Source organism: Struthio camelus, chromosome 5 (genome assembly GCF_040807025.1).
Source record: "Struthio camelus isolate bStrCam1 chromosome 5, bStrCam1.hap1, whole genome shotgun sequence".
NCBI classification, from domain to species: Eukaryota; Metazoa; Chordata; class Aves; order Struthioniformes; family Struthionidae; genus Struthio; species Struthio camelus.
The window spans coordinates 71,808,685-71,831,898 of NC_090946.1; the positions used below are offsets into that span (position 1 = coordinate 71,808,685).

Sequence of the window (23,214 nt, forward strand, 5' to 3'; positions counted from 1 at the left end):
CTTCCCTAAAGGCTTCATGTTTTTGTGTTGCTGGAAGATAAAGCGAAACTGCCTTTCCCCATCACAGCGTCCCCCTCTGTAAAAATGGAGATGATGCTTTCCCATTATGCAGGGCACAGTGAGGGTAATTCCTAACGATTGTAAAGTGCCGGGAGACAGCGAGGATAATAGACATTTTGATAATTACCATCGTTATTTGATTACGAGCCTGGGTGGCTGGCAGCGGGGCCGCACAGTGATGTTTTGAATCCCTTTGTTTAGTACCTTCCACTGAACGGAGAACTCATCCTGGCATCTGGTGCAGGATTTGCAGCTTTTGACAGCAGCTGGGATCCAGGATGTGACTCAGGTATTTTTTGTGCCCAAACTAGTTACCCAGTCAGCCCTTAATCATGCAAATTCAGCAAAAATGCTTCTACAAAGGTCTTTGCCAGCCCACCTCAGAATAAACTGAATCACTCCTCTTTTAATATCTACCTTTTCTCTGAGGACCTCCTTTGCATGAGATCTTTTTTTCTGCTAGATCACCTGCCTTCTAAAAAAATAATTATACCAAGGAAGTCTTTGAAGTCATAGCAGAGAGGTAAATATTGTTTGTCTTTTACCCTGTCTATTAAGCATGTAGCCACATCAAAGTCCGCGTTTTCTTTGCCATCATATTTCTAAAGAAAACTGGTTATGAATTGCACACCCAGGCCTCAGAGAGCTGAACCACAGCCATTTCTGAGAGTTGGCCTTTGGCCCAGCTAGTATTTGCGTAAAGGCATTTCAGCGCTAACACATCATTCAACCTCCCGTTAGTCTCAAACTGAGATTTGCAATGACCGAGGTAGCAGTTTTGTTTTATCAGTGCCTGTTATTAGTCTGAAAGCTGTTTGCTAGGGAGAGGTATTTTTGGTATTTAAGAGAGAAGTAATACTTTCAGTGGCAAGCAGCTTCTTAGTTCAGCTGCAGAAAAACAACCAGAACCAAAGCGAAGTGTGAGAAAGCACAGTATGTGCACTGGGGCTCCGACGGGCATCTTTGAATGACGTTGAGGACAAATGCTGGTTGTCTCTGCCCACTGGCAAAAACGCCTGGGAAATCGGAGGGGACAGTGCACAGAAAGTAAAGGCACCAGTGGGTCTATCCGGAGGAGGGACTGCAGCCACTGGCTGCTCAGAGTCACTCCCAAAACCCTCCATTACTATCATTTTCCTCCACTGCAGCTGCTTGACCTGTTTTGGACGTGCTTGGGAAGCCCTCTCCCCTTTGCACGAGACTTTAGCTTCTCACCCGTGGCCGCTCCTGTGAAATCAACAGGCGCCTTCCACAAGTGGATTTTTAAAAAAATAAATTAGATGGATACAAATATAAGCAATCCGGTCGGTAAAAGGTCATATGATAACTGAATTGGTAAAAATTCAGCTGTTGGGGACGGATGGGGTACGAGATGGGTGCTGTGCAGTGCTGCTGAGCCTGTGCTGCTCTTGACGTCTCTTGTTGCTCTTGGCAGGCTCGGCCGCCAGGTTCAGGGACGCCGACCGGTTCGCGTGGTTCGACCCCGCGCTGTGGCAGACCACCTCCTCGCCGGGGGAGCTGCAGCAGGGCGCACGCATCTTCGCTGTGGATGAGGAGCGCGTCCCGTGCCAGTACGATGATGTTATCTTTCAGCCCGAAACCTCCTTCCGGGTAAACGTCGACTCATCGCGAGGCATGATTCATCTCCGGAGCATCTCTCTCATGGGTCAGGTAACGTGGGGCGGCTGAGAAACCCGGTGGCGTGCTCGGCTCGCACCGCCCCTCCGCCGCCCCCAAAGTAGGTCACGAGGAGAGGGAGCGCGGGAACCCAGCAGGTTCACCTTCATGAACCCTGCAGACTGGGCACTGAGCATCTCTCCAGGATGCGAAAAAGCTATTTTTGGCCTTTGTAGGGAGGTTTTCCTGAGGCACCAAGCTGTGGGAGTGCCGTGCCGGCACCACGGCAGGACGGACCTGGCCGGGGCAGGCAGAAACACGAGTGGCTGTGGGCTGCTGCTTTGCCTCTGCCACCCAGTCCTGCTCTGCTAAGGAAAATAGCTGTTAATGTGCCACCACCTCTTGTCCAAATCCGCCTTCTCATGAGCGCTGGTGCATGAGGGGGTGGTGGGGGGGATCAGAGGCAAGACAGGACCCAACTGAGACACAACCAAAAGGCAACGGCTCAGCTTTTACCAAGCATATGGCTTTTTTGGGCAAAGAGACCAGCTCGATCTCACTGGTAGTCCCTATATCGGCTCAGAGCTGTTTTAGGACTATCCCAGGTGCTGGGGGTGTGCGGGTGGATGGGCCACTCTTCCCAGTCCCCACAGAGCTGCAGTTTCATTAGCTCCTGCCATTTCTGAAGGTTTGGGTGGATTTTTTACCCCTACTGGTTTGTTACCGCCTCCCTCCCTCAGGGGTGGGAACATAAGCAATTTGCATAAAGCCTGGCATTAAAACAGCCAACATGCAGCAACCTGTCACGTGGCAGAAGACCTCAGAAGCTGCGTGGCCACGCTCGGCTGGCACAACAGCAACGAGGCGCCTGCGCTGCTCTTTGACCATGGGTCAAAGCATGAGCAAACGGGCATCTGCCCTGGCATCACGGGGCTGCGCCCTTCCCGGACACGTACTGCAACCGCTCGGCTCGGAGACCCTCCTGGGAGGCCTCCTTCCCTGACCCAAACACGTCCTGTGGCCTGATGATCCTCTCCCAGCCTTGCTTCGGCCCTGCTCTCCAATTGATTGGAGGGATAATTACCGAAACGCTTGCAGCCTGCCGGGCGCCAGCCCAGCAGTCGAGCGTGCCCTTTGAGGGCCAGGCATGAGGCGACCGGCAGGGGAGGGAAGGGCTGCCCCAGCGCCCGAGCGAGGCCACGCAGCGTCCGAGGAAAGGGGGCCGGAACAAGGCGCTTGGGCAGCAACACCCTCGAGGGCGCGCGGTCTTTCCCGTTGGCCCCATGGAAAAGCCCAAACGGGCACAGGTGCAAGGTTTTCCCCACGCGCTCAGTGTCGCGTGGCTGCCCCAAAGCCGGCGGTCAGGCGCGACACCACGGGGGCCGGGGTTCGCTGGCCGGGGCAAACCGCTGGAAACGTCCGCCTGTTGTGTCGCTCCTTTCCCGGCCAGACGTTGGCCAGCGCCGCCGCCTTGGCTGAGTACCTGCGGGGCCCCTCCGCGCCGCTGCAGTTTCACGGCAACGGCACTTTCCAGGTGTCGGGCGCCGGGTGCCCGGACAAATCCGGCTGCGTCTGTGGGAACGCCCAGGTGAGTCCCCCCGTGGCAATGTGGGGAGCTTTGGGGGGAAGCCGGGGCCGGCAGCCCAAAGGGGCAGACGGAAGGTGGGGAGATGCTGGGAACGGGGCCACCTCGGCCGGTGGAGCTCGGTCTCGGGGCGGTCGCGGAGGGCCCGCTGGTCCGGAGGGAGCGAGGAACTGACGCTGCCCCGCTCTGCCGTAGGATCGCCACCGCATCTGCGCAGCCCTGCTGGGGGCGGCGGGGAGGCCGTGCCCCGCGCCGGCGTGCCGGAGCCCGCTGCGGGCCCTCGGCCACTGCTGCGGGGTCTGCGGTGAGTGCGGCGCCCCGGCCCCTTCCCTTCGCCCGGCCGCGTCGCTCCCCTGCGGCCCTTTCCCCAGGCTCGGGGGGCTTGGCGGGCCCTTCGCTGGGGTCCTGCCGCGGGCTTCGGGCTCTCGCGGGCTGGAAGTCCTGCAAAGAAGCGTTGCTTTCCTGCCTCTCGCTTAGCTTTGCTTTTTTTCCTGGCTGCCCGCCCACAAAAAGTGATATGAAAGCAGACCCACGAGGCTGGGAGCCCCTCGGAGGGACCAGAATAGGCATGTTTGTGCCCGTCCTCAGGGGCTTCTTAAACTAAAAGCAAACCGCAAGCGTGGGTGAATCCTGCAGTGAACTCATTGAAGCCACCAGCTATTTATGGCTGCCATTTTACAGCTGGGAAAACTGAGGTCTAGCGACCGTGGGTGCAGAGGACTTGCATGGGGGGGAAATAGTACCTCTGCTGTCTTGACTGACTGAAAAGCTAAAGGATTTGTGCCTGAAAATGTGGCCAAGGGCCACCTGTGACCACCTGGGACTGTGACTGGACCAGGTCACAGAGAGCCCGGGCCAAGTGCTGTGCCGCAGTACTGTTCCCATGGGTCCTTTCTGCTCCCAAAATGTGATTCACCCAGTGCCCAGGTAGTTAGGGTACATCTCTCTGAAGCATTATCACGGCTTTTTGGAGCCGATGTTGAATTGCAGCCCTTTGTCCCTGCCTCTGGTTTATCCTGTCAGGATGTCAGAACTCATCAAGCTAATAGGACTCTGCTGAGTTTATGCAATGGAAAACGCTCAAAGGAAACGCACTCTTTTCACAGTAATGTCGTCTTTCCAACAGCAAGTTTATTTCATTTAAAATAGCATGCATATTTAAAATAAACCGTAAACAACAGATTGACAGTACTCCCTCTGCACACGTGTGCTTATGCATTAATCTACCTAGGAGGTTAAGTGGAGTTTTTCCTATACAACTTTAGCTGCTGTCATACCAAATTCATTAAAATGGCACTAGCTTCTTCTCAGATGTGCCCATAAAGCAGAGCCTTTTAAAGCCATTAGGAGAACTTCCTATTTCAATAAACATTTACTTGCATTTTTTCAAGGAAAATTAATGCAGTGCAGTGATACAGGGAATATGAGTATCCCCTCCGCTGTGCTTTACATCCAAAGAAATAGTAGCGCTGCTGAATCACAGCCTCGCGGCCTTGAAACCCAGACAAACATAGAGCGTCCCACAGGAACATGCAGGAAAATGCCTCAAACAGAAGGCTTCTCTTTGGAATATGATGGAAAACAAAAGCTTTTGCCCGACATCAGTCAATAAAAAGACCAGATGCCGCTGCAGAGCCCTCCTCTCCTTGGCACTAAATGAGATCCGGTTACACGGAGGAGCTGGGAGAGCCCTGTGTGCCTCTGCTGGCAGTCGGCGTTGTGCTTCGCGCTGAGAAGCACGCTGACTCGAGTCCGCGGCAGCTCTCCGGCCGGTCCAGGCTCGGTGACTGTGCGCTCTGTCTCCTTTCTCTGTTTTCGGGCTGCAGGAGCCATTGTTTGCCTGGAGTTCACTCCCGACTTCGACCTGCAGAAATATCAGGACAGGCTCGTCCAAGCCTTCCTGAGCCTGGTATGTCAGCCGGCCGGCTGGGCGTGCAGTAGGATATTGGGAAACCATGAGCCACGTCAGCCGGCGACTCACAGGGATGGCAGGGACTTGAGGCACGGCCACGTGCATCACCCCGGGATGTGGGTTGCCAAGCTCTGTGGTCCAGCAGTCCGGCTGGGGAGCGACAGCTTGCGCGGCCGGCTCCCGGCCTTCCTTCCGACAGCTGGTGCTCCAAATTCGGCCCGATGAATTTGGTGCCACCCAGGCCAGTCCCCCCACCCCACCACAGCCACAGCCAGCTCATTCCCTCTCAATTTAGGGCAGAAACAGAGACAGCTACCAGGCTCCCAGAGCCTTCTGGCCCTAAAGAAAGACAACAGCTAGCGTATGGGCCACAGGCAGAGCTTCTGCCGTTTTGCCGTTGTCTCAGCCCACTGGTGAGGGAGAGCTCAGCGAGTTGGGGCACAGCCAAGAAGCCGCTGTTGCAAGGCGGTTCCCCCACCCGAGCACTCCTTGTGTGGCTGGACGCATGCACATGCGTGCCGCGGGATCCCGCGGGCTCTGGGAGATGGCTCTTGCTGGGGTGCTCGTGGCCAGGAGCTGCTCAGGAGCTGCTCAGATGAGGGCATGCTCACGAGTCACACCAGCAGGATCAATACCAGAATATTGCTCTATTGATCCAGAGCTGGAAGCTTGCTTCCTGCCCTCTTTATGACCACACACATCTTAATATATAGTTTAAGGGGTGTGTTACATTAAATTGCTCTCTCAGCTGCAGGTCAGGCAGTAGAATTGACTGGCTGGTCTCTGTAGCAGCTGCGGGACCAGCTGGCTCCCGTGGGGATCAGCCAGAGAGCATTCCCACTGCTCTCGCCTCTGCTGGGGGGGATGCTGCACACCGGGGCGCCCGTCACAGCTTCCCAGGGACAAAAGATATGAACCTATCATTTGGGAAACCCAATGGCAATGCAATAACAGGAATGGCAGCTCTGTGATGGTCTTCACCTGAAGATTTATGGATGGACCTTATTGGTACATCCATCATGACTGTCTGCAGATGTGACGCTAATTTCTGCCTACTGCTCTCATGGGCTTTACGTGTCTTTTGTGTTTTGAAAAGCCCAAATACGCTGGAGTTCAGATGGCTATATCCAAGGTACACAAACCACAGACCTTCCTGGGAATCACACTGCGAAGCTCCACTCCTGTCATCCAGATAGTGCTCATCGATGACCGAAATGGGTCGCAGACAGGCACCGCTGCTGAGCAGCTGGCTGCAGACATCATGGGCGACATCGCACAGCATGGTAACGCTGCCTTTCTCCTTGGCTGGGCTCCAATGGGTGCACCTAACCCACCGCTGGCGGCAGCTCCTTGTCTGCTCACCCGCTGCTCTTGCTCACTCACCCTTGTCAGCCATGGCCCATTTGCCAGCTCTGCATCTCTCCTCTTTCACCAGCAATGTCCTGTGATGGGAATCACATGCTATCAAGGGGCCATTTGGTTGCTGCTCCCTGCATTGAAAACGCCTGATTGCCTGGAAATGGCACCTGCTGTGTACAGCTCTGAAGCACTGCCTTTGTCCTCATCCTCTTTAGTCTGGTCTGGCACAGCTCTAAACCTTCCTAATACACACATGCTCTACTTTTAGATTTTATTGGTGAAATTTTGCTTACTCAGAAGTTGTAGCACTTTCATCATAATAGGACAGTGGTGTGAGTAGAACAGAATCACAGAATTAGAGAATTATTGGGGTTGGCAGGGACCCCTTGGAGATCATCTAGTCCAACTCCCTGCTCAGGGCAGGGTCAGCTACGGCAGGTTGCCCAGGACCGCGTCCAGTCAGATTTTGAGTATCTCCAAGGTTCGAGACTCCAGAACCTCTCTGGGCAACCTGTTCCAGTGTTCAGCCACCCTCACTGTGAAGAAGTATTTCTTTGTGTTCTGGTAGAGTTTCCTGTGACTCAGTTTGTGCCCGTCGCCTCTTGTGCTGTCACTGAGCACCACTGGCTCCATCTTCTTTACACCCTCCCTTCAGCTATTTATACACATTGAATAGATCCTTCCTGAGCCTTCGCTTCAGGCTGAACAGTCCCAGCTCTCTGAGCCTCTCCCTGTATGATGAATGCTCCCATCCCTTAATCATCTTTGGGGCCCTTTGCTGGACTCACTCCACTATGTCCATGTCCTTGTACTGGGGAGTCCAGAACCGCACTCAGCACTCCAGATGTGGCCTCACCAGTGCTGAGCAGAGAGGAAGACTCACCTCCCTCCACCTGCTGGCAATGCTGTGCCTAATGAAGCCTTGGATACCATTGGCTGCTTTTGCCATAAGGGGACTTTGCTGGCCCACGTTCAACTCCTTGTCTACCAGGACCTCCAGGTCTTTCTCTGCAAAGCTGCTTTCCCGCTGCAATGTTGGCTGTGGATGCAGCTATATAAACTGGAAGATGCTGAAGGAAGTGTAGATAGCTCATAACTGGGGAACAAGGCACAAAGCTATACTGGTAGCAGACTTTATTATCCTGGTTGAGGCCACCCAGCTGCTTAGTTTTTCCTTGCCTTGGGGAAAGGGGATTAACCAGGTGAGCAGCGAAAGCCACAACTATAGGCTCCCTCTGCCCTGGGCATGAGTCAGGGACTACCCTTCGCGAATGGTAGGGCAAAGTGTTGCGCTGTCCAGACCTCACTCATATTTCTTCTTACCCTTTCCCAGGTGAAGCTCTTGGCATATCCAGAGGCAAAATGGAGGTGGCCAGCGGCAGCATTTTCAGTGGGCAAGCAGGAATCAGCACATCGAGCAAGATCTTAACAGGGACAGTTTTGGGTCTGCTCTTCAGTCTCCTGTTGCTCGGAGCGGCCCTCTTTCTCTACAGGAAGGGAACACCAAGGTAGGGAAGGGGCTTCTGCAGGCAGCGTTTGGCTAATATTGGCAACTGCTGCAGAGCTGCAGCTGAGCAGCCCAGGCTAGCGGCGAGCGCCCCAGCCCATCAACGTCTTCCAGGTCCGGTGGGTCACTCCAGGTCTTCTACTGCCATAGGGCAACTTGTTATCTGAAAGTTGGCCTTCCAGCCAGCCTTGCACGTGTGTGGCCATAGCTGGGCATTCTGTTATACTGGAAGTTACTGGTTCCTCATGGTTTATGAGCGGCAGGCATAAACCAGAGCAGGTTTCATGCTATGCTAACTTAGATTAAGTGTGCAGCCAGGGCAGGGTGGAAAGCTCTGAGGTGACCGAAAAGGCACTTTTACACCCTTAATCTGGTACTTCAGCTTCCTCCACAGCTGGCAATTGCTGCTTGTCACTGTGCAGTGTGGTGTGTGCTGGGCAGGAGCAGCACTGTTGCTGCACAGTTTGAGCTCTGACCGGTCTGACCTTGCTGCTCCATGGAAATCTCCTGTTCCTTGTAACTTTTAGTTTGCAGCCCTGCGTGGGGACGGAGAACTGAAACTACCTCCTTTTAAATAGAAAAGCACCGAAATAATTCAAAACATTTGTCCTACAGCTTTGTAGTCATGAAAGGGAACGACAGCATCAAGAGAAAAAATTCAGTGCTACTCTCCACTAGTGCCTTAGTTATTAATGCTGCACAGAGAGCAGCACAGATCCAAAGGGAAGGATGAAAGGGAGCTCAACCCCTAACTGTACCGCAGCCAAAAAGCCGGTCAGAAAGGCCTGTTCTCCAGCACCTTTCCTCCTTGCAAGGCGGACACGGGGTGGGAAGGGCTCGGGTGGTAGAAAAGCTGCCCTGCCAGCGCTGAGCTCGGCACAACGCAGGCAGCCGTGGCAAGCGCTCTTCCGACTGACCTCCCGGTCGTCCCCGCCGCCTCTGCTCCTAGCCAAAGCCAAAGCGCTCACCTTTGTGCGTGGCCCTGCCTCCCCTAAGCGCTGGGACGGCTTCGATTTAATTCCCACTGCAGGGCAGGTTGCATTTGTACGTGGAGGAGGCTTTGGATAAAAGCACCAGCAGCGCCTCTGGAGGCGCTGACATGCCAGCGGATGTGCGAGAGCACGGGGGTCAGGGTGTGGGGGCACGGCCCGGGGGACAGCAGCCCTGGAGGTGCTGGTTTGGGGTAGATTAGAGATGAAAGAGCAGATGGTAGGAAGGAAACCATCGGGATGGAAGGGCTCGTGCCTGACCGTGATCCCTCAGCCGGCCGGACACGTGCTCAGCCTGGCTGCCTCCTGCGAGTCTCAGCTGCTGGTGAGGTCCATGCAGGGCCCTGCCCCGCTAGCAGCCAGCCACCAGCATGAGCCGTGCTGGGTTTACTGGGGACACCACCATGTAGTGTCCCTGCATGGGGCACCATGCTGAGCTACTCCGACTTATTTTACTCACCTGCCCTTGAGTAAGATGGAGCAACCCCCAACCATTCTATAATTATTTTCTGGGGGATTTTCTCGCTTTAATTTGAGGGTGCAAGATGTATTTGTGTCTACCAGGGAGCACAGAGCCTCCCAGTACCCAGGCTGCTGCTCTGCCGCAGCTGGCTGTGTCCAAGGCTTGCAGGTCAGGTTGCTTCTCCTCTCCCAGCTCAAAAAAAAAAGCATGGGCTTTTCGTTGCACAGCAGAGCACTTGGGCATGGACTGTTTCCCTGCCACTCAGCACGTGCTGACATAACGTTTCCTAGCAATAAACTAGCGCCTTCATTTAATTTCTAAATAAAACTCCAAGCCCCATAATTGCTACTTGATGATTTATCTTCCACTGACATGTGTTTGGATGCCGGACAGGCCTTTGAAACAAGTGCTGTCAGCATTAAGAGGAAAGTTTATGTAACAGCAAAGGACGGAGCTGAACCCAAGCCCAGGCCCTTCGCAGCGCTGAGGGAGTCTGGCTCATTTGTGCTGGGGTATAACGAGCTGGGAGGCAGCTCCTGAGAGACGAGACACTGATAGGTTAACTAGTTTTGGCTCTGGATTAATGAACAACTTGCCCCATGGCTGTCGCAGCCACCGGCTCCGGGGAAGGGAGGGAGGATTTGCGCGGACGAGTGGCAGCTTGTCTGAGGCTGCTGCAACACGGTGGAGATGTCCTCACTGCAGTGACCCACTGAACGGCGCGTGGGTCCGCCAGAAAGACCACGCATGGCCCCAGGCAGAGGGCTTTGCTTCTCACATCGTGTACGGGGGTCCCGACGCGCCAGGGCAAGCCCCTCTGCTAAACACGTGGCGATCACAGTGCTTAAATATCAGCCAGCTCTCGGGACCCGGGATGGCGCGTGGGGACCCTCTGTGAGCCCATCAGCATGACATGCCTGGTTTGGGGGAACCTGCTCAGTAACCAGGACCCTTAGGGTAAAAGTAATTGTGAAAAATGAGATGACAAACGTGATAAGGTGACAAAAGTAACAATGAAACCAAAGAGCGTTTGTTGAGATTGCAGGGGGACCAGGTGTCAGCTCTGTGGCAATTTGTTTTAACACACGAAGGGAGAGCAATGACTCCGAAGCGAAGGGTGAGACGCGGGTTTCTGCCTGCTGACAAATTCTTCCCTCCAGGATGCAGGTCTCAGACCTGCAGCTCACTGGTTTCCACTGGCAAAGTGCAGCTTTTCCCTGGGAAGGGAAAAAAAAAAAAATGTCCCATTTTAATGACAGCCTGACACTTTGCCCCAGCATTTTCTCGTCCATGCCCCGAAGACGAAGCACTTCAGCTGCAGAAGCTGCTCTGACAGGTACCCCGGGGCGCAGGGGGGCGCAGATGGGTGATCTCCAAACGTCTCTCCCCAGGCTGTGGGCCGTGCGTCTGCCCCGGCCGTGGGGCGGAGCGCAGGGCCCGGCGTCCCCGGAGCCGGCGACCGACAAAGGGTTCGACAACCCCATGTTCGACGTGCCCCTGGACACCGCGGTGAGTCGCCGTCCGCGCGGTTTCTGCCGCTGTCCGTCCCCGCTCGAGGGAGGGAGCGCAGCAAGGCCCCCGCAGCGCGAAGCATCGCACCCGCAGCGCTGCACCTGCGATGCCCGGGGCGGCGGGGGGGTTCGCCTGTCCCGGGGGCAGGAGGGGGCTTGTGTGCCGGCCCCATCTCCCGCAGCCGCGCGGGGCGACGGCCACGCGCGAGCGCCTCGGCTCCCAGCGCTCAGGGCTCCTGCGGTGCCTGCAGTGAGCAGCGGGGTTGCTCCAGGTTTGCTTAATGTCTCTGGTGGGTTTTCTTTCTTTCCCCCGCTCTCTTGCTGCTGCAGGAGCCCCCGGGCGCTGGCTCCGGTGAGGACACGCCGCAGCAGAGGGCTCTCAAAGACAACCAGGTCTTCTACCTTAACCCTCTGTACGACGAGCGCGAGACGGACGCCTGAGAGCGCGGCCGGGGCTGCCCCCGGCCTGGCCGTGGCGGTGCGGCACCGGGGACGCTGCCGCCCTCGCGAGCCCCTCCTCAGTTCACCTGAGCCAGACGCGCGCTAGTCCTACCCGAACAACAGCGCCCACCCGTTCCGCAGCCGCATCACACCTCACCATCAGGACTCGGCCGCGCGGGCAAGGTCTCCCCAGGGCTGCTGCTGCTGTCCGTCTGAATTGTGTGGCTGTCGCTCTTCCCTTTTTAAGCCAGCCAGCTCGATCTCAAGAGCGCGTTCTCACTTTCTACTGGGGCCTAACTCAGCAAGCTGCTGAGCACCGTGGCCTGGGGCCAGCACCGTGCTGGATGTGGCCAGGGCGATGGCGGCGTCCCTGCGACCGAGGGCAGGCAGGTGCCTAAACGCATTTCAAAATTCGGGGGCCTGGGGTCCCCGGGGGTTTTGGGCCCGATGGCTGAGCTGAAGAGGAGGCGGCCCTGTTTGCGTGGCACCGGGGCGCCCCGGCTCCGCTCCCCTTTCCCGCCGGCTCTCATCCGCTCCGGCGCCCCTCGACGCCGGCGCGGGGCTGAGTCCTGAGCGAGCGTTTCCCTCCCCTTCTCCTGCGCTGAAAGGTCCGAGCTGCCTCCTCCCCTCGGCATCGCGTCTGACATTTATCACGAAACTGTCTCCGAACCGGCCTTGGAATTTATCGCCTCATTCCCTGCGGCCACAGAGCAAATGTTTTCATGGTAAAGCATCAAGAGAGGCCGGGGTTGGGGGGGCGGGGGGGGTACGGTACTGACCCTTTCAACGGTTTGGCTTTCCAGGGGCTGTTTTGGGAAGCAGCAGGGTGCTGAGGGAGGGACACGCGGTGGGGCGACCCGGCGTCGCGGCCGTCGGTGGCCAGCCGGGCTCTGGCCGGGCGGCGGGGACGGCCCGGTGCCGGCGGCTCGGCCCTCCCGCCCCGGCGGGGGAAACGGCTGCCGCAGTCCTTGACTGCGGGGCCGGGGGCCGGGACAGCCCCTTCCCAAACGGGGGTGGCCGCCTCCTCGCGGAGGCTGGCACCGAGCACCCTCAGCTGCCGGCGGGGCCGTTACGGGAGCAGGTCTAATGGGTGAGGCTGAAATTATGGAGATGCATGCAAATACATGCAAATTCACACTCCGCTGGGTTTTCAGTAGGGCTCGTTGGCATCTCCCAGAAGGAAGCAGCTATTTTAAGTTCATTATATTTTGCTCTCGTCTCTGGAAGACATAATCCCTTCCCAAAGGCCTTGGAAGTCGTCGGCAGATGTATCGCGGGCCCTGCCGAAACGCGACGGCTCGTGTCTGGCGCTGACATGCGTTGCCGTCAACCCGCGCTTACCCGCGGCGGTGGCAGAGACGAGGAGGAAAACCTCGGCTGTGGGGCGATATGAACGGGGATGATACGAAGCAGAAGCACACTGGGGACACGAGACCGCCTTGAGCCCCGCCGCAGCCGCGGGGGCAGCGGGGCCGGGGCGGCCCGTGCCGCCGCGCACCCTGCACCCTGCCGGGGCCGTCGGACGACGGGCGGCTGCGGTCCCCCCGAGCTCGTCCCGCTGCTGCCAGCGGCCCTCGGGCAACGCCGCGACCAAGGGGAACGCGCTCGGGCAGGAGCGCCTGCGGCAGCCGTGGCCGGCGCCCCCGGGGACGCGGCCGTCCGGGTCTCGTCGCCTCGGCTCCCACCTGCAGCAAGCGGTTTCTCCGTGGACAGGAGCGGTCCAGGACCGGGGTCTCCAAAATCGGCCTCCCAACACACAGTCACCCCCGTTACACGAGCCTGACGGGGATGGAGACCCCCCCCCCCCCCCCATCCCAGACTGCCGGCCGTGGTGCCAGCTGGTGTCCCGTGGACACTGGGATGCTGCAGACTTTTCCTTTCGAAACAGCAAGTGGCTGAATGTCTTTTAGCTTAGATGCCTTTAAAAAAAAACCACATCTGCACAATTTTTTTCCCTGTGCTGCACGCTGGAGGACACTGCCACCAGGCAGCACGTCGCCTCGCGGCATCTCAGCACCCCGGCTCTGCCCCGTGTGCAGACCGGGCTCCAGGAAGGGGAAAGACACCCCAGTAACAGCGCGGCTCATTGCAGGAGACGGCGCAGAGTGGTCCTATTCCCCTGCGAGCAGCTGAAAACCTCAGCTCTGCATCCTGCCAGCGCACGGCTGCGATCCGGCTGGGAGCCTGCGCCAAGGATTTTATCGGAGGTGACATGGTTTCAGTAAAACGCAGCAGAAGGCAAAGCGTGCGCGAGCGGGAGGCAGGCGCTTCTCTCTGCCCGGAGCAGCGCCGGTTAACCCCGCCATACTGGGGCGCATGGATTTGCTGCTTGCGAGGCTTCATTTTTAAAATGCATTAGCAACTCGAGGTCACTTACAATAGCGCCTTTAATTAAAGCAGAGATCAATTTTTGTCAGCGCGCTCGCAGAGCACACTCTGTACTTTTCCTCCAGGAGACACGTTTGCGCCGAACGTTGCAGGGAGGGGGAAGTTCTCACAAAAAATGAAGCAACAGAACCATTTTGCAATGCCAGGGGCCAACAGCTGCTGGAAAACCAGATGTTGCCCTGCTGTTTTAGCATGTGCAAACACATGGTCCACGGTGCAGGGAGGGTAACACAAAGGGTTTCAGTACATAGGAATCTCTCCTGGGAATCTGCACAAACGAGGACAGCAATGGGCAGACATCTTTGGTAGTCGGTGCATTAGATCCTTGGTTTACGTGTCTGAGGTTGTGTGTGGATCCTGTGAGTACCTGATGGCTTTGCTTTGCTCTTGATCCTGAGAGTCAAGGATTCCTACTGTGACAGACTAATGCAAAATGCATTAGTGTTAACAGCAAGAAGGCAGGAGCCATTGGTTCCTAGGGTTTTAGAAGAAAAAGCAACTTGCACAATATTAATGGACAGCAAGTTGCATCATTGTGTCAACCCTCCACCTCTTCCAACAGCTCACAGAGGTCGTGCAAATCTGAAGTCAAATAACGCACTTTGCTCAGTAAACTGCACAAAGCAGGTCTCAAAATATCACAGAACCTACCAATGAACGTGGCCTCATCCATTTTTTCAATGTTTTAGCAGGAAGCAGCAGCAGCTTTACAGACCCGATCTGGCACAGCCTGGCACCGCTGGCTGTGCCTGGCAGCTGGCTAAGCTGCTAAAGGGTGGTCAGCAGAGCAGCGGACACCTCATCTCATCAGCATTCGCTGCTCAGCACTTCGCCATCGCGTTGCTGCTCCTCATGCGAATACAGAGCAGGGACTGCGTAAGAGACTGGAGAGCAGGCTAGGCTGCGAAAATCCGAGGGTTTTATCTCTGATAAAACAACCAATAAAGCTGCATAACCTGTTTAGTCAGGTGACAAAAAAGTGCTGCATCTTATTGGGGAGCAGGGAAAATGTTTACTGCAAGGACGTGGAACCGGCTGATTTTTTGAGTCCAAGTTCCTCCTCTGGTTGAATTGCAGCATTGCAGTCCCATTTGTTAATCACGTCCTCCTGTATGCTGCTCCTGTCCTCAGCTAACCCCATCGCTAATGGTATTCTGAACACCGCTCGCAACTGGGATGCATTATCCCAACATTTAGCTTTCTCTCACACCCCCACGACTGTCACGTAGCTGATGTCTAGTCTCATCATCCCCCTTTATCCCTGGAAGCGTGTTTGGGGGGGGGGGGGAATTCGCAAGGAAGCACCTAGATGATGCTGCCTCTTTCATATTACCGTGCCTTTCCCCTGCCTCCCGGGGGTGTACGCCTGCTCGTGCTGCACTGCATCCCAAACTGGAGCCCCTGCGTCCCATGCTGCCACCCTGCCCCGCTGGCTCTGAGATGTGTTTGAGCCCAAGGCAAAGGGGCAAGAGGTCTCACCTTGCAGGAGGGGACTGCTCCCGCTGGACTGCCTGCCCTGGGCAAGGGTGACAGCACCTGCAGCTCCTCACCCCTCTGAGCAGCCTGGCAAGCACCTCCCCAGAGACCCTTGTCGCTATGCAGCTGATGGCTAAGGACTTGGTGCAGGATGCTCCTGGCTGCCTCTGCTCCCCACCGCTCACAGCACCTACAAGAAAATGGCTAGTGTGGAGCCTGTTTGTAGCTGAGGATGCAGGAAGAGGTTAGGAGCACAAACCTGCTCAGGGGAGATGTAACGCTAGTTGGGGAAGCAGAGAAGGGGACTGAGTTTGTTGGCGTGTGAACCGATAGGGGAAACTCCTGCCCAAGGAAGCGGTGCAGAAGCCCTGCTGCCACCACAAGGAGAGCCTAGGCAGGTGAACGCTACTTTGTGACATCTCCTCCTTACCACTGCCTGCTGAAGCCGCTTTGTATGAAGCGGGCAGAGTACAAACCACAACGTGAGATGCTCCAGTAGCCTGGCATACAAGAATGCCAACGCTCTCTTTTTTTCTTTTTAAATAGGCTAGATTCAGCATCAACGCAACGTTCATGGTCACAATGTGACAACTTCCTTTAACTGTTACTTGCTTAACTCTCCTAAGGATGCAATTCAGTTCTCACAGTCATCCCTCTTCCCTCAAATGCTCCCCTATTTCTTAGTGCTTTAGACTACTATACCACTCAATGCACCAGCTATTAAGATGTTTATGCATCTTATTCCTCCTAAGGACACCTAAATTGGCATTGTGGAGAATGATGATGGTGTCCAGAAGTTCAGCATTTCCATGCTGAAATTCCCTCCCTGTGACTTAGTTGTTTTAAGCACTCATCATGCAAACATAAAGCAACTATTTACACACACATAATAGTGGATGGCATTCATTTTGGAAGCAGTTAGTTCTCAGAACATCTGTGCTGCAGCCAGAGGTGCTGGTAGATGCTTAGTTCTTGGTAAACTAAAGGTTTACCAAGAGGTGCTTGGTAGATGTTTAGTGAGTGACACTAGGAAGTATTCCAAAATACTAAACTTCTCACACTGAAAAATCTGTGCTAGAAGTGACCAAAGTTTTTTGCTGAGTCCAGTTCTTGGACACGTTGGCTAGATCACTCCAGCCATTATTGGCATGACCCTATATAATGCCTCTGCGAAAACAGCCTTGGCACAAGAATTGGCAGAGAGCAAATTACCCTCATTCCTTGCATAAATTAGTTCCTTGCTTGTGATACTAAATTAGTAACCTCCAGGGAAAAGACAGCACACTGTCAGAGGAATATTTCCAATGAATCTTGAATTTCCACATTTCTAAAGTTCTCCCTGAGGGTTTAGGAGGACTCTTCAGGTAACTGGAATTAGAAGCCTTACGGGAATGGAAGATTTGAAATGGGCTGGAGTACAGGACTTGGGGAGGAATTCTGCTCAGCCAGATTAAAACCCCCCCAAAATAATTAATATATTCACGCTTAGCAACTCATTTGTTTTTCTAGAAATGTTCTCATGCTTAAATTATAAGCAAGCTCTGGCACTGCTGAGTGCTGTGATTTAATACCACCATAATTAAAGAGTTTGTTGTCATCCAAAGTCCTTATCGTGCCGAGAAAAAATCAGCTCAAGAACAGCAAAAATGTTTTTAAAAGTCAAAGACTGATTAGCGTGAATACTTGTCAGAATGTTTCTGGCGCGCTACCTCAAGTCTCCTGTCAGCTACCATCCACCCCTGTGCTCTTTCCCAAGCCAACCAGCCAGCCTCCTGGTCTTGTGCAGTAGGTTTGGGCAAGCACGGAACAGCAGGGCCCAAAATACTCATCCAGGCCTTCTTGACTAAGATAACCTGAGGTAAGATGGGAGAGGGTAACAGAAGTAATCTGGGAACAAACGTTTAGGCACTCTGCAAGGGACAAGGGAAGTCAGGACACGCTAGGAAAGGTTTTGGCTCTGCTCTAGCTGCAACAAGTTCCACAGTGCTCAAACGCCCAATTTTGAAAATCTGCCATATATTGGGGTGGGGGGGATGACACAGGACGCCCTATTCAAACATCACTCCTTAATATGTTCCTAAGTGTTTCTCTGGGATTACTGCTTTGAAAACAAATATCAAACTTAGGATGTTTGAATAGATCCTGCATTTTCCTTACTATGCCTCAGCCGTAAGAAACAATCATCTAAATCACTTAAAATGAATCAACAGGGCCAGCGACTCAATGAAACGACAACCGAAAGGCAGACTGCAGCACACAATTTCAACACCCTATTCCACAAAAAGGACTCCCATTTCTCCTGAGCAGGCATTTACATGCGGAAACACACATCTTCCTTGTAGCATTCTGGTATGGAGTTCAAAGCATCTTTCAGTTTATGTAAAATTTTCCAAGTGGACAAAGTGAATTTATTATGAAACTAAAGCAAGCATCAAGGATAGACTGTTTTCACATGTCAAGACAGACAACTATGAACTTTAAAACCTCCCTCTTCTGCTTTATTGACAGGTAAATTGTTCAAAAATGTTCTCACAATTCAATAATTACAAAGACTTAGACTTACATTAAAAAAGTAAAAACCAGAAAACCCCCAAAGCAGTAGTGTCCAGCTCTAACTGAGCCCCTTTATCAATAATCTGAGAAAAAGAGCAAGTACTGTCGAACACTTAACATAACAGGATTAAATGTTGACTAGAACACTCAGTTTAAACTAAAGATAAGTGCACGTCCTATACAGTGTTTCAGAAAAGAACATTAGCCACTGGTATATCATTAGCCCATTTAAACCAAATTTTAAATAAGTGACATCCAACTGTCATAAAATTGGCACAGAAGGCACACTAGTGTGACAATGACAAACTGGATATGCCAGCCACTGAATTAATTACAAGCTTTTAATGAAACATGGTCACAAATCTTTGATTACTAAATGTATAATACATGGAAGCATGAGATTAAATATACACGCAAAACATCACCACTGCACGTGGGCCATAGCAAAATATACAGGAGTGTGTTGTGCATTTTTCTACATGATCAATACTTGATTAATAATCATGGGGTCTTCATGCAGGTGAGGATACAATTAATGAAAAAAGCAGCACCCTCAGTTACACATCCTTCACATTCCACTTTGATAACCAGTAAAATAGACTGATGTTTTAGTGATACAGTCCCTTAGATCAAGCAGACTTCAAGGGCAATACGTCCACAAGAAGGTTTGCTAGCTAAACAATGTAGCGTGTCTTTACACCAAAAAACCCAGGAGAAAACTTCTCAGAAGGGGATACCAGGAACTATGAGTAACATTTTTTTCACAGCAGTAATTACCAGTATTTTAAAAGCCCTGACTAATGACTGTGATTGATGAGGACTAAAAAGCAGGGTATGGGTAAAAGATAAACTGGTAGCAGTCCTATGTACAAGACTGAAGTTGGTAGAAAGACAGACAGACAACTATGCAGCTGAATGTAATGGCTAAATGAATTAAAAGGCCACAAAACTATAACCAACTTTCATCCCACTTCCTGGTGATTCTGCTGATACTGGGAACAACCTATGCTTCCTAGCATTCTCCTCAAGGATTAGGAAACAAACAGTTATGGGAAAAAGTGAAAAACGTATTTATCTGAGGATGTAACTAGACCTGCTTGCATTTCCTATTCAGAGGTCTAAATTGTGTCTAAAAGGATTTCCTGCTAATGAGACATTACATCATTCTATAGAAAAATAATATTCCTGATATTGTAGCAACATTATCAGTATCTCTATTTGTTTTTCAGCATAAGAATAAGACTATTTACCGGTGGCCTTAAATGCTCCTATGCAATAAAACTGTGTCACAGCTGTGCAGAAAGGAACCAACCATAACTGAGCAGTGAACAATTCTGCATAAAAAGCTTGATCGCTATTTAGTAAAGATTTTTCTTCATTTCAATAGTTTGTATCTACAATCTGGATATATAATTATTCTTGTACAACACTAGCAATTCAGTGTCAGTCTTGGCACTAGCATCTGAGACAGCGTTGCCCTGCTCTTGAATACTCCATGGAGTAGCGGATGATCAAAGCCAGAACGGTGAGAGCTGTAGTGTTATGCGTCACAGGTTGATTGGTCCAGTCCATCTAGTGTAAGCTGATTCCTATGAGGAGAGTTGGGACTTGGGGGACCACTTGGGTTTGAGCTGTTGGATGGAGTAGAGTGTTTGGTGGAGTCTGAATCAGGCTGTTAATGAGAAACATTAAAAAAATTACATTTATTTAAAATCCACTCTTTACAGTCAAAAGCTTTTGAAGCATTGAAAGGCAAAATTAGGGAGCGCCACACACATGAGGTAGTGTGTATTAGATTCATTTCTAAGCTAAACAGTAATACAAAAACTTTCATTTTCTTAAATGGGGCTTAGTGCAGTCCTGAAGTTGACCTTTTGATGTAACATGAATTATGGCAAGGTATATGGAAATTGCCGAGTCCCAGTCTCTTCTCCTTTAGCTTTTGAAAAGCTTTCCTGATTGAATACATTTATCTATCCATTGTTGTTCATGATTTACCAGCTAGGCTATTTAAACAGCCAAGGAATTTGGCCGTATAATATGCAAACAATTACAGTTAAATCATGCTCAATTTGGTGAGAAGGGAGGAAGGAAACGAGCGTTTGAACTATTTACCAAACAGTGCCAGCAGCAAAGAAAAGTGTGTTAAGTGCACAACAAAAGAGTGAAGGTTGCTAGGTATCGGGCTGGAAATCTAGAAGTAAGAGGTACTTACCCTCCAGTCAGTATCTAATAAAGACAGTCTATCCACAGTTATTTCCCCAGTGTTAGACTGGTTGTTGGATACTTGCCTCCAAAGCCTGGTCCTACTTCAACAGGATGGCTGGCAAGTTTATCACTATTTTGGTCAGTTACAGCTCTGAGCACTACACAAATTCACAGCTAATGAAATACTTCACAGTAAAAATTTCTACCACTGCAGTAAGTTATTTTCAGGAGAGAGAATATATATTTAGCAAATAGACTGAAAAGTGACATCCTTGAAGAAAGCTGTTCACAAGGTTTTGCATGGCTCACACAACTACAAGACTGTCTATAACAAGATTATCCTAACACAATAAACAATCCAGCTCACGGGGCAATAAAACCACAACCCTTGGGAAAACTACTGTAAAACCAAAAGGTGATATCAGAGCTTTCTTTTAAAAGTTACAAACTATTATTTTTTAAATTTAAGAAGTTCTAAGAAATGTAAGGTCTACGAAAAAAAGAAAATGCTGTAAAAATTCTCAGTATCTACTACTACTTATGCCTACATAAGAACAATTGTAATACGGAACATAAGGAAATTTGGGAAGGATGCTTGCAGTATAAGGAAGCCAACTGAAACAGCCTGCCCTCAGTAGCTCTGAATATTCAAGACAGCTTAAAAAAATGCCTTTGTTTAGACATCCAGATTTTAACATGCTTCTTTTAATGGTTTGCTTAAGACGACAAAGGAAGTCAGTGGCATGGCTATGATCAGAACTCCAGATAAGCACTTGCCTTGGGGTGTACTAAGGCATCTTGCAAAGGTCCGGTTTGGGAAAGTACTGAGTACACCATTCACATGTGCCTGCAGCCAGGCACCAAAAAGCACTAAGAAAACGCAGAGATCTTGATCCAGGAGTTTGCCTCCCAGTCATACCTCCTAACATTCTGTTCAAGTACTGCCTGAGCAAAGCTTGCAAGAGGCTACACTCATGACTAAACAAGAAAACCCTCAAATCATACATTTGATCTCCTTAGACTCAGGAAGGGACTCCAGTTTTGTGCTGTCAGGAAGTTTTCAGGTTGGTGACAACTGGCACTTACTTATACACATGCAAAAAGTGGTTTTATGTATTTCAGAATGTCATTCCTTCTCAAATTACAAGACAAAAGTCTTCCGCAGGGCAGCACAGAAAGCTACTTAGCTAGTGGCATTACTTTGCTATTCTATGCTAACAGCCCAGAGAACATCTTTAGGAGCTTCAGGGATATTTCATCAGTTAGTTAGATTTCCCCTGTCTACAAAGTTTAATTTGAAACACAGTACCTCTTAAAATATCATCATAAAAAGATATTTTCACAGCTTCGCTTTAGTGCTGGCTTATCTAGTTTACAATCTGATGTTACATGCTGGGCAAAACATTTGCAGAAGGAAAACATCTCCATAAAGAATATGGTCTTTAGGAAGTATTTGCTCAGGTATTTAATTTATTAGAAAAAGAAAACAAATCTACAGTAACAGGATATTGTCAGTCTCCACTTCATAAAAGCTTCTTTACCTCTTTGTCAAACTCCTGGTCAGGATCGGACATACTTCGGGAAGGAATGGCTCCTCCCACATCACTGCCACCTGCAGAGAAAGAAGGAAAAGAGGCAGTTTTATACATCTTGTTGAGGCTGTAAATCCCAGCTGAGAAATCACAAGCTTGCTTTCAGCCTTACTTGATGAGGGCCAGGAAATATACGTTTTGTTTCTCTGCTGCTGCTGCTGCTGTCGTGAGAGGTTAGCTGTAGAGGGACATGGTTTTTCATCCTGGCCAGCAGGTAAAACACTCTACAGTAGAAATGGAACACCTCGTTAGCCAGCAACAAAAGCTGTCCAGTTAAGGCTTCTTTCCCATGAAAGCTCTACTGTGCTTTTGAAGCTATTACAACCCAGCATTGGTAGGAAAACTCAGAACTTACTTGACTACATCCACATATTTTCAGAAACAGACACAAACCCTGAGAAAGACAGAGAAAGAACTAAGCCCCATAGCAGTCACCGGACACTCCTCCCACCTGCTGGAGACAGAAGCCACCGAAATCTGTCAACCAGCAAACCCTCTACGAGGGGGCAGCGAGGGCACCAACAGCTCTGCTTTCCTGCTTCCTTCTGCTGAAAGGACAGGCACATTATCCTTATCTTGGCTAGCTGAGAAGGACAAGAAAAAAACTGGCTAGCAGCTATAAAGTGCAACGTACAGAACATAAAAGCGTACCTTTGACCTTACTCTCACGGACCTGACACTAAAGTAGCTCACAACATGCTGTATTTGTTACATCCAAAACAAAACAAAACGCTATAAAGCACTGCAACTTACATGCATGTTAGCAATCTTTTCCAAAGCATTAATATTTCCCCCTTCTGCTCTAGAACTGGCAAAACGCCACAGCACACCATCCCCATTCCTAACAGTTTGTAGCTACTCCTACCCTTGCTAGGGAAGCAGAGGAGGGACAGGAAGAGGAAGAAAGCAGAGGGGAGCCTTGCAGTGAGGAATGGTCACTCTGGAGAAAGATTTCAGCAGAGACAGGGCTCATGTGATAGACGTGCTCAAAGCCTGTTGGAGGTGATATCAGAGCAGAGTGTCGAGAGGATGAGGGGGAAGGAAATTCATTCTGTTATTTTAAGATGACAAACAAGAAAAAAGGAAGGAGGAAAGACTGATTATTCATAAAAGTACTAACAAACTCCTGGCAGTGGAATCTGTTTCTTTCAGTGTCCCGTTCCTAATTCAGCTAACGGCATTTCCTTGAGCAGGATTTATAAGCATCGTGCATCAGGAAGGTTCACTTTTCTCACAATGATTAGAAGAAGAATTTCGTACCGAGACAACAACGGTATATAGTTGTTGTTCTTCTTCTATACAGCTCTTCTTCACCGTTTTTCAGAGCAAGAACAAATGCACACACATCCCCCTCCCTTTCAAATGTATTTACCAGTGGAAGGTCCATGAGAACCTGCATTCCATCTCCTGGTCCCATATGAGCCACATGGTTGAAATTCGTTGGGTTAGAAATCATCTTTGACCTTAGCTCAGGGTCTCTAAGCATTTCCCTGGGGTGAGGAGGAGGAGGAAAAAAAAAAAAAAAAAAGAAAAAAAGGAAGAGTGATTTTTAT

General features: G+C 51.3%; 2 protein-coding genes across 29 annotated transcripts in view; one reads left to right on the forward strand and one right to left on the reverse strand.

Annotated features, from left to right (window-relative positions):
• AMN (amnion associated transmembrane protein) overlaps positions 1–14,799 on the forward strand; it is a 31,777-nt gene extending 16,978 nt beyond the window's left edge. For 6 of the 12 annotated variants that reach the window (XM_068947110.1, XM_068947111.1, XM_068947114.1 and 3 more), the window contains 10 exons: positions 262–349; positions 1,496–1,731; positions 3,128–3,265; positions 3,458–3,566; positions 5,089–5,171; positions 6,271–6,457; positions 7,867–8,041; positions 10,770–11,001; positions 11,334–12,169; positions 12,672–14,799. In XM_068947110.1, coding sequence (XP_068803211.1) covers positions 262–349; positions 1,496–1,731; positions 3,128–3,265; positions 3,458–3,566; positions 5,089–5,171; positions 6,271–6,457; positions 7,867–8,041; positions 10,770–11,001; positions 11,334–11,444 — 1,359 coding nt within the window. In that variant the 3' untranslated portion in view covers positions 11,445–12,169; positions 12,672–14,799. Of the gene's footprint in view, positions 1–261; positions 350–1,495; positions 1,732–3,127; positions 3,266–3,457; positions 3,567–5,088; positions 5,172–6,270; positions 6,458–7,866; positions 8,042–10,769; positions 11,002–11,333; positions 12,170–12,598 lie in introns of all 12 variants that reach the window. The other 6 variants (XM_068947121.1, XM_068947122.1, XM_068947119.1 and 3 more) reach the window with 3 other exon arrangements.
• Positions 14,800–17,781: 2,982 nt separating this feature from the next.
• Positions 17,782–23,214, reverse strand: part of CDC42BPB (CDC42 binding protein kinase beta) — a 98,144-nt gene continuing 92,711 nt past the window's right edge. For 9 of the 17 annotated variants that reach the window (XR_011141669.1, XR_011141668.1, XM_068947138.1 and 6 more), the window contains 4 exons: positions 23,034–23,151; positions 21,774–21,885; positions 21,611–21,681; positions 17,782–19,533 (listed from right to left, as the gene is read on the reverse strand). Coding sequence is in view for 15 of the 17 variants with exons in the window: in XM_068947138.1 (XP_068803239.1) it covers positions 19,402–19,533; positions 21,611–21,681; positions 21,774–21,885; positions 23,034–23,151 (433 nt within the window). In the remaining 2 variants the exon portion in view is untranslated. Of the gene's footprint in view, positions 19,534–21,610; positions 21,682–21,773; positions 21,886–22,016; positions 22,056–22,526; positions 22,713–23,033; positions 23,152–23,214 lie in introns of all 17 variants that reach the window. The other 8 variants (XM_068947129.1, XM_068947127.1, XM_068947126.1 and 5 more) reach the window with 2 other exon arrangements.